Source organism: Schistocerca gregaria, chromosome 4 (assembly GCF_023897955.1).
Source record: "Schistocerca gregaria isolate iqSchGreg1 chromosome 4, iqSchGreg1.2, whole genome shotgun sequence".
Lineage (NCBI taxonomy): Eukaryota > Metazoa > Arthropoda > Insecta > Orthoptera > Acrididae > Schistocerca > Schistocerca gregaria.
In genome coordinates this window covers 523,322,600-523,337,352 of record NC_064923.1, presented here as the reverse complement: position 1 = coordinate 523,337,352, position 14,753 = coordinate 523,322,600, and the positions used below count along the sequence as shown (strand labels likewise).

Sequence of the window (14,753 nt, the reverse complement as noted above, 5' to 3'; positions counted from 1 at the left end):
CCCACTACGCTCCGTATGGTGGCTTGCGGAGTGTCTATGTAGATGTAGATGTAGAAATACCAGCAGCAAAGTTCTCCGTCAATCACAACGTCTCTCTTGTAGCGTCTGCAGTGGAATTTTTTGGGCATCTCGGTAACGCTCTCCCGCCTAGTAAACAATCCAGAGCGAAAAGTGCCGCTTTTCACTGGATGATGATTTTTGGTTTGGGGTGCGCTCAACTGCACAGTTATCAGCGCCCGTACAAAGTCCCAGCTTTTACACAGTCCAGCCTATCCGCTGTCACGAACGATCATGATGATGAAATGATGAGGACGACCCAAACATCTTGTACCCAGGCAGAGAAAATCCTCAACCTGACCGGGAACCGAACTCGGAACTCCGTGATCCAGAGGCAGCAACGCTAGCCACTAGACCACGAACTGCGGACCTTTTCATTGGAGCTCCTCTACGTTCTCTATTAATACTGCTCGGTATGCCTCCCAGAATTATGAACAGCACTTGACAATCGGTCGAACTATTGTTTTCTAAGTCACCTCTATCATGGATGCATTACCTTTCCTTAATATTCTCACAATTAATCTCAATCTTCTTGCCCTAGTATTTATTTTGACTCGTCACTTCTCTTTAGGTCGCTCCGGTGGTTCCTCCTAGGTATTTTACGGTAGTTACTGTTTCTTGTAATTTGCCGCATAGAGTGTAAACGAACAGCAATGGATCTCTTCGTCTATTTACACTCAGTACGTTACATTTCTTTACGTTCTGAGTCAACTGCTAATCCCTGCACCAAATGCCGATCCTCAGCAAACCTTCCTGCAATTCGCTACAGTTTCCTGTATCTGTCTACAGAATCCTACATAGAATCTCTTTAGTCCCTCCCTCGTCAATTAGTTCCGCCGTATGGCTTTTCCCTTGACCATCTTTATTTTTACCTTCCAGTAATGTCGAATGTGCCGTTTTCTATTCCTTTTTGAGCAATCTTCGATTTTTGAACTGTTCGTGCAATGAACACCCATGTTTCAATTTTGTAGAACTGGCAGTATCCACAGGTTACAGACTGTTTAATGCACACTGGGAATTTAGTTCTGAATGAAGCATTCACTTTCCCAAATGAACTCCAAGCCATATTTAATCTCCTGTTTATTTCTTCAAGTAGTCGTCTTTTGTTATTCTCAGGTGCTTCAAATGCATAAACCGCCGATTGTCACAACAGCTGCAGATTATGTTTTCCTCTCTTGTTCTCGGCGTGATATGGTATACTATTTTCATATTATTGTATTTAACCTTCACATCTACTGCCGTGATTGTCCATCTTCTGCGTTATTGCTCTAGGTCCGAACGAAACAAAACTATCGTCTGCAAATGTGGTAATGTGCTACCCGTGTAGGCATAGTCCTCTCAATCCATGTCTCTGCACTATCCTTCCTTCCAGGAGTGCTAGTTCTGCAAGGTTCGCAGGAGAGCTTCTGTAAGGTTTGGAAGGTTGGAGACGAGGTACTGGCAGAAGTAAAGCTGTGAGGAAGGGGAGTGAGTCGTGCTTGGGTAGCGCAGTTGGTAGAGCACTTGCCCTCGAAAGGCAAAGGTCCCGAGTTCGAGTCTCGGTCCGGCACACAGTTTTAATCTGCCAGGAAGTTTCAACTCTCTAGATCATTTCCAAGCCGAATAACTGCTTGCATAAGGGCAAGAGGTGGACCAGTGCCTTACATACTTGCTGAATGTGTGAAGTTCTTCCCTTGACTAAATCATCCTTTTTTTAAAAAATTGTAATCATTTGTTTCCCTGCACACGTACATCAAATCCACCGATTCCCGTCTCATTCGGATAATTCCTTCGTCGTGCGTCGGCTTTCTTTATTTCTTTTGTCTTAGTGTGTGTGTTGGTACAGGAAATTTAATACAAACTGAGTCTCCAGATGTAAGCCACTTTTCCCGAGGAATTCGTCAAACACAACAGAAGTATTGCTAAGACTACTACTCGTTACTCTGTTAGTGTCGATCAATGTGTGAAAACTTTTCCACCCATGTGTTGCATAATATGAATATGCTTGTTTGGAAGTTAAGACGAGGCCTGCAGAAGACGCTCTTCCTGTGCCCACAGAGAGACTATTCGGCAAAGCATGGCGGGAGGAGTGGGTGGTGCTGTACGACGACTCGACGCTGGCGTGGTTCAAGGAGAAGGGCCGCGGGCAGCCCGAGGGCAGCGTCAGGGTGAAGGACGCGCCGGAGATGATGGCCGTGAGCCAGTGGACGGCGCGCATCCCCGGCCGGCCCGACCTGCCCTCCGGCTGCCACGTGGTGCAGCTCATGGCGTTCGGCACGCGGCGCCGCGACAAGGTCCACTGGCTGCTCGCCCAGTCCGAGCAGGAGGTCAAGTGAGTACTCGCGCGCCGCCAGCAATCACCGCAAATCTTAGGAACTGATCACACAGTCACTATTAGTATGGTTCATTTCATGACAGGACATGGCCCTTACTTCCATAGACTAGAAAAGAGACCAACAGGTAATTGTTTACATCATCCCCAGTGGAGATAACGTTTATTTAATGACTATACACACCCCTTACTTTCAAGACGAAAGCAAAATACGATACACACCAACAGGTAACACAATTTCTACATCATTCCCAATAGAGGGATGGTTCATTTCGTGTCTTCACATGGCCCACACCTCGAATACTTACACAGAATAAGAGGAAGACCAACAGATAACACAGAGTCCACCCCAGTAGAGGTACCATTTATTCCATGACAATACATACCTCCCCCCTGTCCTCTAACACATAAAATAGGAAAAAGACCAACAGCATTGGGTAACTGGCTATTTAAGACTCGCCCCCTTACCCCACAGTATGTGGTTTTCATATGAGATACTCTACCTAATTGCAAGTTAGACGACTGAGACACCTCCCCCCCCCCCCCCCCCAATAAAAAAAAATCCACACAAACACAAGATGATACATAGTGGTTAATAATAATAAGTTTATCGAATTCAGAGTATTTTCAACATATCTCGGGTATTGGGCCAGCTGACGTCAACCTCTTTACGGATGATTATCTGAGGAACAATCAAAATCCGCCAGGTTAGACGAGAGCGCTAATGCGATGCTTCCTGGGCTCGGGTAGGCGCTCCGGCCACGGATCGAATCCGCCCGGTGGATTACCGACGTCGGTCGGTGTTCCGGTCAGCCTGGATGTGGTTTTTAGGCGGTTTTCCACATCCCACAAGGTGAATACCGGGCTGGTCCCCAAGTTACGCCTCAGTTACACTACTCGCAGACATCTGGACACGTTTGCACTATTCCATGAATTACACTAGACGCAGACAGCAGGAGTACACTAATTCCGTCCTGGGGGGTACGGGGTGGCGGCAGGAAGGGCATCTGGCCACACCTTTCCACTAACCTTGCCAAATCCGTTCCTAACAATGGCGACCCTGCGTCAGTGCGGGACATGGCACCAGTGCGAGAAAGAAAGAAAGAAAGAATCAGAGAAATAATCAAAATCTTCCAGTGCTGGAAAAGCCTAATATCACAGGTTCGGAGTAGACTGTGAGAGGCAGTCAAATGAAAATCGAACACCCACCTTGATGCGACCATGCAGTGGTTCTATTCAAAAGTAATCACTATATAAGATATTTATCCCACTGGGAGACAAGACGATCAAATTCTGTTTCATAGAAAGTAATCGCCTGCTGACGCATCGACAGCCTCACTCACGCTGGCACTTCCTCGTCCGACTGAAACCGACGTCCACGCATCTACATCTACATCTACATGACTACTCTGCAATTCACATTTAAGTGCCTGGCAGAGGGTTCATCGAACCACAATCATACTATCTCTCTTTCATTCCACTCCCGAACAGCGCGCGGGAAAAACGAACACCTAAACCTTTCTGTTCGAGCTCTGATTTCTCTTATTTTATTTTGGTGATCATTCCTACCTATGTAGGTTGGGCTCAACAAAATATTTTCGCATTCGGAAGAGAAAGTTGGTGACTGAAATTTCGTAAAAAGCTATCGCCGCGACGAAAAACGTCTTTGCTGTAATGACTTCCATCCCAATTCGCATATCATATCTGCTACACTCTCTCCCCTATTACGTGATAATACAAAACGAGCTGCCCTTTTTTGCACCCTTTAGATGTCCTCCGTCAATCCCACCTGGTAAGGATCCCACACCGTGCAGCAATATTCTAACAGAGGAAGAACGAGTGTAGTGTAAGCTGTCTATTTAGTGGACTTGTTGCATCTTCTAAGTGTCCTGCCAATGAAACGCAATCTTTGGCTCGCCTTCCCCACAATATTATCTATGTGGTCTTTCCAACTGAAGTTGTTCGTAATTTTAACACCCAAGTATTTAGTCGAATTGACTGCCTTGAGAATTGTACTATTTATCGAATTCCAACGGATTTCTTTTAGAACTCATGTAGATCACCTCACACTTTTCGTTATTTAGCGTCAACTGCCACCTGCCACAGCATACAGCAATCTTTTCTAAATCGCTTTGCAACTGATACTGGTCTTCGGATGACCTTACTAGACGGTAAATTACAGCATCATCTGCGAACAACCTAAGAGAACTGCTCAGATTGTCACCCAGGTCGTTTATATAGATCAGGAACAGCAGAGGTCGCAGGACGCTTCCCTGGGGAACACCTGATATCACTTCAGTTTTACTCGATGTTTTGCCGTCTATTACTACGAACTGCGACCTTCCTGACAGGAAATCACGAATCCAGTCGCACAACTGAGACGATACCCCATAGGTCCGCAGCTTGATTAGAAGTCGCTTGTGAGGAACGGTGTCAAAAGCTTTCCGGATATCTAGAAATACGGAATCAACTTGAGATCCCCTGTCGACAGCGGCCATTACTTCGTGCGAATAAAGAGCTAGCTGCGTTGCAAAAGAGCGATGCTTTTTGAGCATGTGTTTCTTCATGTCACCAAAAAATTGAAAATCACACGGTGAAAGATCCGGATCGTATGTAGGATGCTGCAGTGTTTCCCAACAAAATCTCTGAAGCATAGCATTCGTCCGATTGGCTGTATGGACGGGAGTTATCGTGCAACGGAATGATTCCATCCGAGAGAATTTTGAAAGCCCGAGGGACAACGGCAAAGCCAACAATGGAAGCATCCAACATCTCCACCGCCAAAGAAATTCCAAGCTGTGCACACAATTTCCGGCACACAAAGTCACAATAACCTTCTCTTTCAACTTCAGGAGTTCGCAGCTCGTCGAGTTCCTCGAGACTGGAACCACAACCATTGCGCAGCGCTTTGCAGAAACTGCGAGCTGCCGTAAATACAAATAGCCCATGAATGCTGTAGGGCGGAATCACCGTGTTGCACGATAACTCCCGCCCCCACACGGCCAATCGGACAAAGGCAACGCTTTAGCGATTTGGTTGGGAAATGCTGAAACATGCTCCGTAAAGCCTGGACCTTTCACGGTGTGATTTTCACATCTTAAGCGACCTCAAGAAACACACGCGCCGACGTTGACTTCAATCGGATGAGGAAGTGGAGAATTTGGTACGGTTCTGGATCAGTTAGCGGCCGCTCGCCTTGTGCAAAAACGAGATTTATCGTCTCTTTTCTCAGTGAGGTATATGTGTTAACGTGTGTGGGATTTACCTTTAAGTGGAACCATTCCAAGGTTCATTTGACTGACCGTTTTACGTGTTAGCAATATAGACAGAAACACTTACCTCAGTAATCTTAACAAGGAAGAAAATGTGAGTGACAGGGAATATGCCATTGATATGTGATTTTTTAAATGATAGTGTTTTCGCCTATTTATTGTTATTTGTTTCCTTCAGGATGTATAAGTCCAATATCAGCTTTGTAGTCATTGGTCATTGTCTAGTAATTTATTATTATACCTTCGAACTTAATTATGTTTCACGTCGTAATGTAAGCCTAGAATATTGACTATAAAGGGAGAGTCTCGTTAATAATAACTGTTTTGCTTTGTATCGCAAGGCTAATTGAAAATAGGGCTAAAATCTCTTCGCAAGTATCAAATTGTTTGTACGGTTCCCCACAGATGTAAAGCGATACATGTGTTCGTATCGATGGAACAAGGTGATTGAGGGTTCCACAGGTAGTTAATCAGGCTTAAATAAATGGAATATAATGATCGGGGAAATGTTTTGATTTTATTTTCCTGTTCTAAACACTTCTCACCACTTGGAAAGACTCATTACTTCACTGAAAGTCAGTCCAGAGGAAGCTGGCGAAGTCGTGAGATCGTTGCAAAGCATAATAATAACTGCAGGGGACTGATGATTGATGCAGAGACTGAATGTTTTCCTAGAAGTCAAATAAATGCAACTTACTGCTTATAAATGAGAGAAGAGATCTAGTACTCTTCGCTTACGGACGTAAAACACATAGGGATAACTTTTCGGAACGGCAATGATTACATTAATTGCAGTATAAATAGATGCTAGATTGAGATACGTAGGAAAATCGTAGGAAAATATACAATCATCGAGAACACCTACCTAAAATCCGGATAACGCGTCGTGCATGGAAGCAGTGAGACCATTGTAGGTTACTGGAGACACTTGGCGCCACATCTGCACGCAGAACTCACCTAATTCCCGTAAATTCCGTGGAAGGGGGCGATGACTTCTGAAGCCACTTACAGTCACATCCCAGATGTGTTCGATCGGGTTCAGATCTGGCGAGTTGGATAGCCAGCACAGCAATTGGAACTCGCCACCGTGATCCCCGAACGCGTCCTGTCCTTTTGACATGCTGCATTATCTTGTTGAAAAATGCCACTGCCATTGGGAAACATAATCGTCATGAAGGGGTGTACATGGTCTACAACCAGTGTACGATTCTCCTTGGCTGTAATGGTGCCTGGTACGAGATCCACTGGAACCATCGATACCCATGTGAGTGTCCCCCAGAGAATAATGGAGCCGTTGCCAATTTGTCCTTGTTCCCAAGTATAATTGTCAAGGAACTGTTCCCCTGTAAGACGATGGATTCGCGCCCTCCCATTGGCATGATGAAAAATCTATCGGGAGTCATCAGTGCATGCAACGCTGTGCCACTGCGTGAACGCCCAGTGTCGATGGTTACGTGCCCATTTCAGGCGTAGATGCCGATCTTGTGGTGTTAACATAGGCACTCTCATGGGTCGTCAGCTGCGGAGGACCATCGTTAAGAGTGTTGGGTGCACTCTATGTTCAGGCACACTCATACTCTACCGCGTATTACGTTCTCATATTAGTTCTGCCACAATTCGCCTTCATTCTACGCACGTACAGCACAGTGTGTGTGTCTGACTAGCAGTCATTCCTCGCCAGATGACGCTGCTATCACGTGAACTAATCGGTGATCATATTTATCTGACTGGTCAGTGTAACTTTCAGGAAATCTTCCTGTTGCCCTTCAAGAGTTCAGTAAGCACCAAAGCGTTATCGAGATTTTGACGACATACAGGAAAGGCGTAGTGCATTACACAAACATTTACTGTCGCACATCCGAGAATGTACGATCCAAGAAGATTTCGACAGGATAAATCTTCGTCGTGCTCACCTCCGGCTAAATACCACAACAGGAAAAGCAGACGAAATGAATCTCATAAGGTGGTCTACGGGTAGCTTTTTTTACTAATAATCTGAGTGTTCCGGCTCCGAATTCGAATCTAGCAACTGCTATTCTTGCATAAGACAGTGGTTCCACTGCGTTAATGACACATGACGTGTATCCACATGACATGTGGCCCGCAGCTGAAAAAGTGTTATGATGATCTCTCCATTGGCAAAAGATTCCAGATTCTGCTATCAAATATAGGCTTCATTTTGAGGAAGAAATTTCTAAAAAGGTGAATCTGCAGCACAGCATTGTCTACTAGTGAATCAATGACTGTGGGAAAAACCGGAACAGAATAGAATCGAAGCGTCGGGTATGTTGAAATTAGATCTACTAAAAGATAAGGAATGAAAAGTTTTCCATAAAATCCGCGAAGAGAGAAAGATATGAAAAACATGGTAAGAAGAAGGTACAGGATGATGGGACGTGCTTTAAGACACCAGGAAATAACTTCTATGGTGCTGAAGAGATCTATAAAAGGTAAAAACTGTGAAGGAAGACAGAAATTGAAATATTCCAAAAAAATTCTTGAGGTTGTAAGTGCTACTCTGAGATGGAGAAGTGGCACAGGAGTTCGTGGCGGGCAGTACCAAACCAGTTACAAGACCAATGACACAAAATGAAATGAGGTAAAGAGGAAGTTTACCGATTGTTTACAAATGGAAAGTTAAGGTGGAAGCAGATAGTGCTACCTGAAGTTCCCTACGTCGCACACCATGAGCTGGCTGGTGGGGTAACAGTGAAGATTTAGAATGGAACCATTTCCTTTTAGAAACATAAACATATGTATGAGAACACATCTCTGATTGCGCTAAAATATTTCGTTCTATGCAGATCAGTCCTGTGGCACATGAGTTCCACTTCAGTGGACAGCTTTTGTTAGTCACTTCTCTGGCGTTTTCAATCACTCATATGGCTTCATGCTGGGCACAACACCAGAAGGGAGTGATCACTGCAATGGACTATATGCATTTGCAGCCCCAGGACTGATTGAAAACGTTAATTAATAGCTGTCCACTGTAGTGGATGCTATGCGCCACAAGATTAATGATGCAAAGGAAGCTATGAAGTAATCTTCCAGACATACCACGGTTTCCAACGCATTTTTCCTACAGAGATGCGCCCTTAAGAATTTCTTACCAGACACGCCATTTACCACGACAGTTGTGTGTGGAATACCTTCCTACTGACAGACTCAGCGTTCGCCCAGGTTATTAGCGAATTACGTCATTCTGTATGCTTTGTAGGCATCACAAGAAGAAGGTGATGATGATGTAATTCAGCAGTATAGGTTTCAGTGATACAGACTTCTTTACCAGAAAAAATAGCAACACATAGCTTAAAAGTGAAATGATAATGTGCAGTCTTCACGCTAGGACGAAAGGGCATGATCAGATGCTGATCGATAAGTTTGTGGCAGTGTTGCGAAAATCGATGCCGATGTGCCTGTGCAGGTGTCTACAGCGTTTGAAATTTAGATTGCGGTCGGCCCGACACCTGCTAATGAGAGCTCGGTTCTGTGGATGAGAACATCGACCGTTTCTTCCCCCAGCCCCCTCCTCTCTCTCTGTCTCTCTCTCTCTCTTTCTCTCTCTCTCTCTCTCTCTCTCTCTCTCTCTCTCTACCCCCTCTACCTCCTCCCCCCCCTCTCTCTCATTCACACACACACACACACACACACACATACACACACACACACTCACAAATACGCGAGCGTGTACGTATGAACATATACTAACGCACACTTTCCAACTTGTAGAGCACCACATGAGTAATAGAAAAGAGAAAACTGTGAGTTGTGCAGGAAAATGATTATGGGAGGTAAACGGTAGGAAATGATCATCTTTACGCAAGCAATGAACAGGAGGGAAAATGAAGGCTTAGAGAGAAGAAGAGTATTCGAGATAAATATTACGAAGATAACGAGTTGCACATGTTTATCTCATAGAGAAAAAGGCGAGAACGACGTCTTCAGGAGAATGGCCTAATAAGCTGCTTAAGGAAAATCGTGAATATAGGCATAGAAATTTTTCTTAAATGGTTTACGCACTAACGATTACTTAATTAGAACTTATGCGTAGATAGTTAACGACCAGAGCGAGTTAATTACGTTGTTAGTAACAATATTCATAAAAGGTGTTATCAAGTAATAAGGTACTTACTTTTAATGCCAATATGTGACACACAATGTGATCAAGTAGTTAAATGAAACAACAAGTTCACTGTTACCAGTCACCGTTTTATTCATTTCCACGACGCGTTTCGAAGGTTTAAACCTCCATCATTGGGTGTATTTACATAAGTAAGTATTACATTTGTGTGTGTGTTGTGTTACGATTTTTGGAGGAACTTGTGACACTGCCTAGTGGAGAAACAAGGCACTATTTCAGAATATGGTTTAGGATTACTTTTGACAAAAAAATTAAACTGATATCTAATGGTAAACATTAAATAAGTAAACTACAGTACCTTCAGTGGTCACCGGTTCCTTTTGCTGTCGTAACATATCACATGTATACTGCCACATTTGTAAACAAATATGGCGTTAGAAATCAGCTGGGTGTAAGGATCGTATAGCAGATGAGAGGACATAATCGCAAAGTGCAAAGAGTATACATCGTAAAAACATTATTACAGAATAATTGCTTTAAGCATTTGGCGGTGTTTGTTTTGAGGTGTCAAATGTATGTGTGTGTACTTCAGGTGGTATACAAATCCAATTCTGACAAGTTAAAACCGCTAAAAATTCATACTCGTTAGAATTGGATTTATATACCACCTGAAGTACACACACATACATTTGACACCTCAAAACAAACGCCGCCAAATGCTTAAAGCATTTATTCTGTAATAATGTTTGTACGATGTATACTCTTTGCACTTTGCGATTATGTCTTCTCTTCTGCTATACGATCCTTACACCCAGCAACATATTACTTATAATGTCCTGAAATTTCAATAGTAAATCTCTTCGTGATGCACAACTCCTCTCTTCTAACGTCTACCAGTGGAGTTTGTTTAGCATCTCCGTAACGCTCTGTCGCCAGCTAAACAATCATATGACGAAACGCGCCGGTCTTCGTTGGATTTTCTCTATCTCCTCTATCAGCCCTACCTGAAAGGAATCCCAGATAGATTAACAGTACTCCAGAATCGGGCGAACAAGCGCCTAATAAGCCACTTCTTTCGTTGATGAGTTAGATTTCCTTGAGATTCTTCCGACGAACCTGAGTCTGGTGTCCCCTTTTCCCACTATCTGTTTTACATGGTCATTCCACTTAAGATCGCTCTGGATAGTTAACGCTAGATATTTTACAGTGGACACTGTCTCCACTTGTTTCTCATCAATACTGTAGCTTTTTCTGTGTTGCGCAATAAGTTGCATTTTTTTACGTTCAGGGTCAACTGCCAGAGTCTGCACGATTCATTAATTGTCTACAGGTCGTTCTGCAAATTGTTACTGTTTTCTGGCGTTGAACTTTGGTATAGACAACTACACCATCTGCGAATAGCCTTAAAGAGCATCCGACGCTTTCTACTAGGTTATTTCTATATATTGTTAACAGTAACGGTCCTATCGCACTTCCCTGTGGTATTCCGGATATTACCTTTAGATTTGTCGATTTAGTTCCGTTAAGAACAATGTGTCGAGTTCTATCTTTCTTGAAGCCTTGAATCCAATCGCAGGTCTGCTCCGATACTCCGTAAGCTCGTTTTTTTTTCATTTAACAGCAATGCTGGACGGTGTCAAATGCCTTACTGAAATCAAGGAACACGGCAACAACCTAATGGTCGTTGTCCACTGCGCTGTGGATCTCATGGAGGAACAGAGCGAGCTGAGTTTCGCAGGAATCCATGTTGATTTTTATAGAGGATGTGTTCATTTTCCAAGAACGTCATAATTATTTAGCATAAAACATGCTCCATAATTCTACAATCTGACGATCGCCTTATTGTGCTATACGTTCCTCCTTGCAACGTAACGGGCACCAGATATTTGACGTTCATCCAAGAGGCACCGTGGAGTTATTGGAAGCGAATGTAGTTCCACCAATATGGTAGTAACCATTTGGCACGTGGCGGCCGTGAACTTTTCGATCAGACAAACGGTGAAAGGTGGATAGGTTGGAGCCACTACCGTAGCCAGACTTAATTTCTCCTGACTTTTTCTTGGGAGACCATATGAAAAGTTTTGTGCATGGGACTCTTGTTCACTCTGAAAAAGACCACCTTGCACGGTTTCTGGCGGCAGCAGATAACATTCAGCACACACCAGGATTTGTGAGCCGTGCGCACGAAAGCATGCACAGCAGGTAAACCTTGCAATGAACAGGAGGGTCGTCACTTACAACAGCTTCTGTAGAGCACACAGGATATACATAGCTTATTGTCTCTGCTATGCACGTATCGTGAAGTGATCTGACTGTCATACTTGTTTCACATACAAACAGTACATTTCTGGATATGACTTCCTTATCAAAACTATCTATAAATCCCCTCCACAGCCTTAATCAGGTACACCTTTTTGCCAGTATATCTGTTAACCCGAACAAAGTAAAATATTTTACTGCTTTATAAATTCCCAGTAGGTGGATCCTCCTCGATTTGGCCCAAACGGGCAGGCCGGTGTGGCCGAGCGGTTCTAGGCGCTTCAGGCTGGAACGGCGCGGCCGCTACGGTCGCAGGTTCGAATCCTGCCTCGGGCACGGATGTGTGTGATTCCTTAGGTTAGTTAGGTTTAAGTAGTTCTTAGTTCTAGGGGACTGATGACCTCAGATGTTAAGTCCCATAGTGCTCAGAGCCATTTGGACCATTTGGCCCAAGCCGTGACGATTCAGTGAATTGTATACTGCATATGAGTCTGCAGAGTGAAAATTTAGGCATATTGGAATCGTACCGTAATCTTTCGCCAGCCACAAAAACACCGTAAGGTAGACCTATGGCCTCATAACAGATCCTGAGCTCACATACTGAGGTCACTGACAGATTAATATATTCGACACAGGATGAATCCCTATAGCAAATTTTTTCTTAGGACTCTCTTTTCAAGGTAAACTACCACCCATGAAGATAAGTTTGACTTTAGGAAACTTAACAGTACCAGAGAGGCAATTCTGATGTTGCAGTTGATAATGGAATGAAGTCTAAAAAAACCAACACACATACATAGGATTTTTCGACCTGGAAAAAGGGATCGACAATGTAGAATGGGGCAAGATATTCGAAATTCTGAGAAAAATAAGAGTAAGATAAAGGGAAAGACAGTTAACGTACAGTATGTCTAAGAGACAAGAGGGAGCAATGAGAGTGGAAGACCAAGGACTAATAGCTCGGATTAAGAAGGTGTAAGAGAGGGATGTAGTCTTCAACCCCTAATGTTCAATCTATATAACAGAGAAGCAATGATGGACATAAAAGAAAGGTTCAGGAGTGAGAGTAAAGTTCAAGGTGAAAAGATATCAATGATATGATTCGCTGATGATTTTGCTATCCTCAGCGATAGTGAAGAAGGATTGTAGGATCTGCTGAAAGGAATAAACTGTCTAATGAGTATAGAATATAGACTGAGAAAAATCGAAGATGGACGGAAGTAATGAAAAGCAGTAGAAATGACAACAGCGAAAAACTTAACATCATAATTGTCGATCACCAAGGACACAAAGACAAGGAATTCCGATACCTAGGCAGGAAAATATTACATGACGGACGGAGCAAGGAATACACAGAGAGCAGAGTAGCAATGGTTAAAACAGCATTGCTACCCACGAAAAGTCTGCTGATGTCAAACATAAGCATTTACTTGAGAGAGAAATTTCTGAGAATTTACGTTTGGAGCTCAGTGTCGTATGGCGGTGAAACATGTCCTGTGGGAAAACCGGAACAGAAGAGAATCGAAGCATCTGAGATGTGGTGCTAAAGTGAATGTTGAGGATCAGGTGAACTGATAAGGTTAGGAAATGTTCCCCGCAATATCGGCGAGAAAAGACATATACGGAAAGCATCGACAAGAAGAAGGCACAGGAGGCTAAGACATGTGTTAAGATAAATAACTCAAAAACTTCTACGGTACTACAGAGAGCTGTAGAGGGTAAAAACTGTAACTAATGCTGTAGGTTCTAAGTGCTGCTTTGAAATGAAGAGGTTGGCTCATGAGAGTAATTCGCGGCGGGTCGTATCAAACCAGTCAGGAGACTGAAGACTTAATATAAGAAATCAGCCATCTTCTACTCATATGGTATGTATCTTAAAAATCACGAGCTTCTACCGAAAAGTTGTGTTCTCTAAATCTAAGGCTAAGTCGCAGATGTTTACTCAGTTATACGTGATGAATAATAATCCAAAACTTGAAATAGTTCTTTTATTTTTAAAAGAAATTTATTACGAATACTTGGACTTCTTTCTTTGTGATTTTTTTCAAAATAGTTACTACTTTTTTCCTAATTTTTTTGTATTTCTTACGTCCTATTCTTTTGTCGGCTTCGGTACACATTTTTATGATAGGAAGGCCTATAAGGGCTGTTGCTTTTACAGAAAGAATTTATTTGCAATTAACAAAATAATTGGAGAATGTGTGGCTTGATAAAGGTAATAAAAAGCGACGCAACGTATTATAGAAAGCCACTTGTACATGAACAAATAATCTCTGAAATACAGCCGTATGCAAATTCTATGTTATATCGAAATACTGTGTGTGAAAGTGATGCGTAACGCTCTCATCGCCTAAGCTTACATGAAAGATTATGCAGTCACTGAACGCAATACACGACACTTAACCATGTTCGCAAAGCCACAATAGCGGAATACTCGTAATCTGGAACAAAACATCTGACGGTGGAAATAATCGCACACACATTTCGAATCAAGAGCTCAGTGGTGGAGTTTCATTCAGTAAGATGCTTTTATATTAGTAATTAATACATTTTCCCATGTGTATTGGTTCGCATGCAAGAAAACGTCATACCTACAGCAGCTGTACAATACTTGTTCTTATATTCTACCTTCTTTAATACTATTACAGTTATCACACGCGTAAGAAACAATGATTGCTGAATAATCTTAACAAACAAAATTATCTACTTCTGCATTTTGGAATTAAGTGGAGGTAATATTTGGACCTGCAGGAGTGGTCTATCATAAGAAATT

General features: G+C 43.0%; 1 protein-coding gene across 1 annotated transcript in view; it reads left to right on the top strand.

Moving 5' to 3' along the window:
* LOC126268031 (uncharacterized) overlaps window positions 1-14,753 on the top strand; it is a 460,342-nt gene that overhangs the window by 389,509 nt on the left and 56,080 nt on the right. Inside the window, exon 3 of the mRNA XM_049973453.1 lies at window positions 2,095-2,368. Coding sequence (XP_049829410.1) covers window positions 2,095-2,368 — 274 coding nt within the window. The remainder of the gene's footprint in view (window positions 1-2,094; window positions 2,369-14,753) is intronic.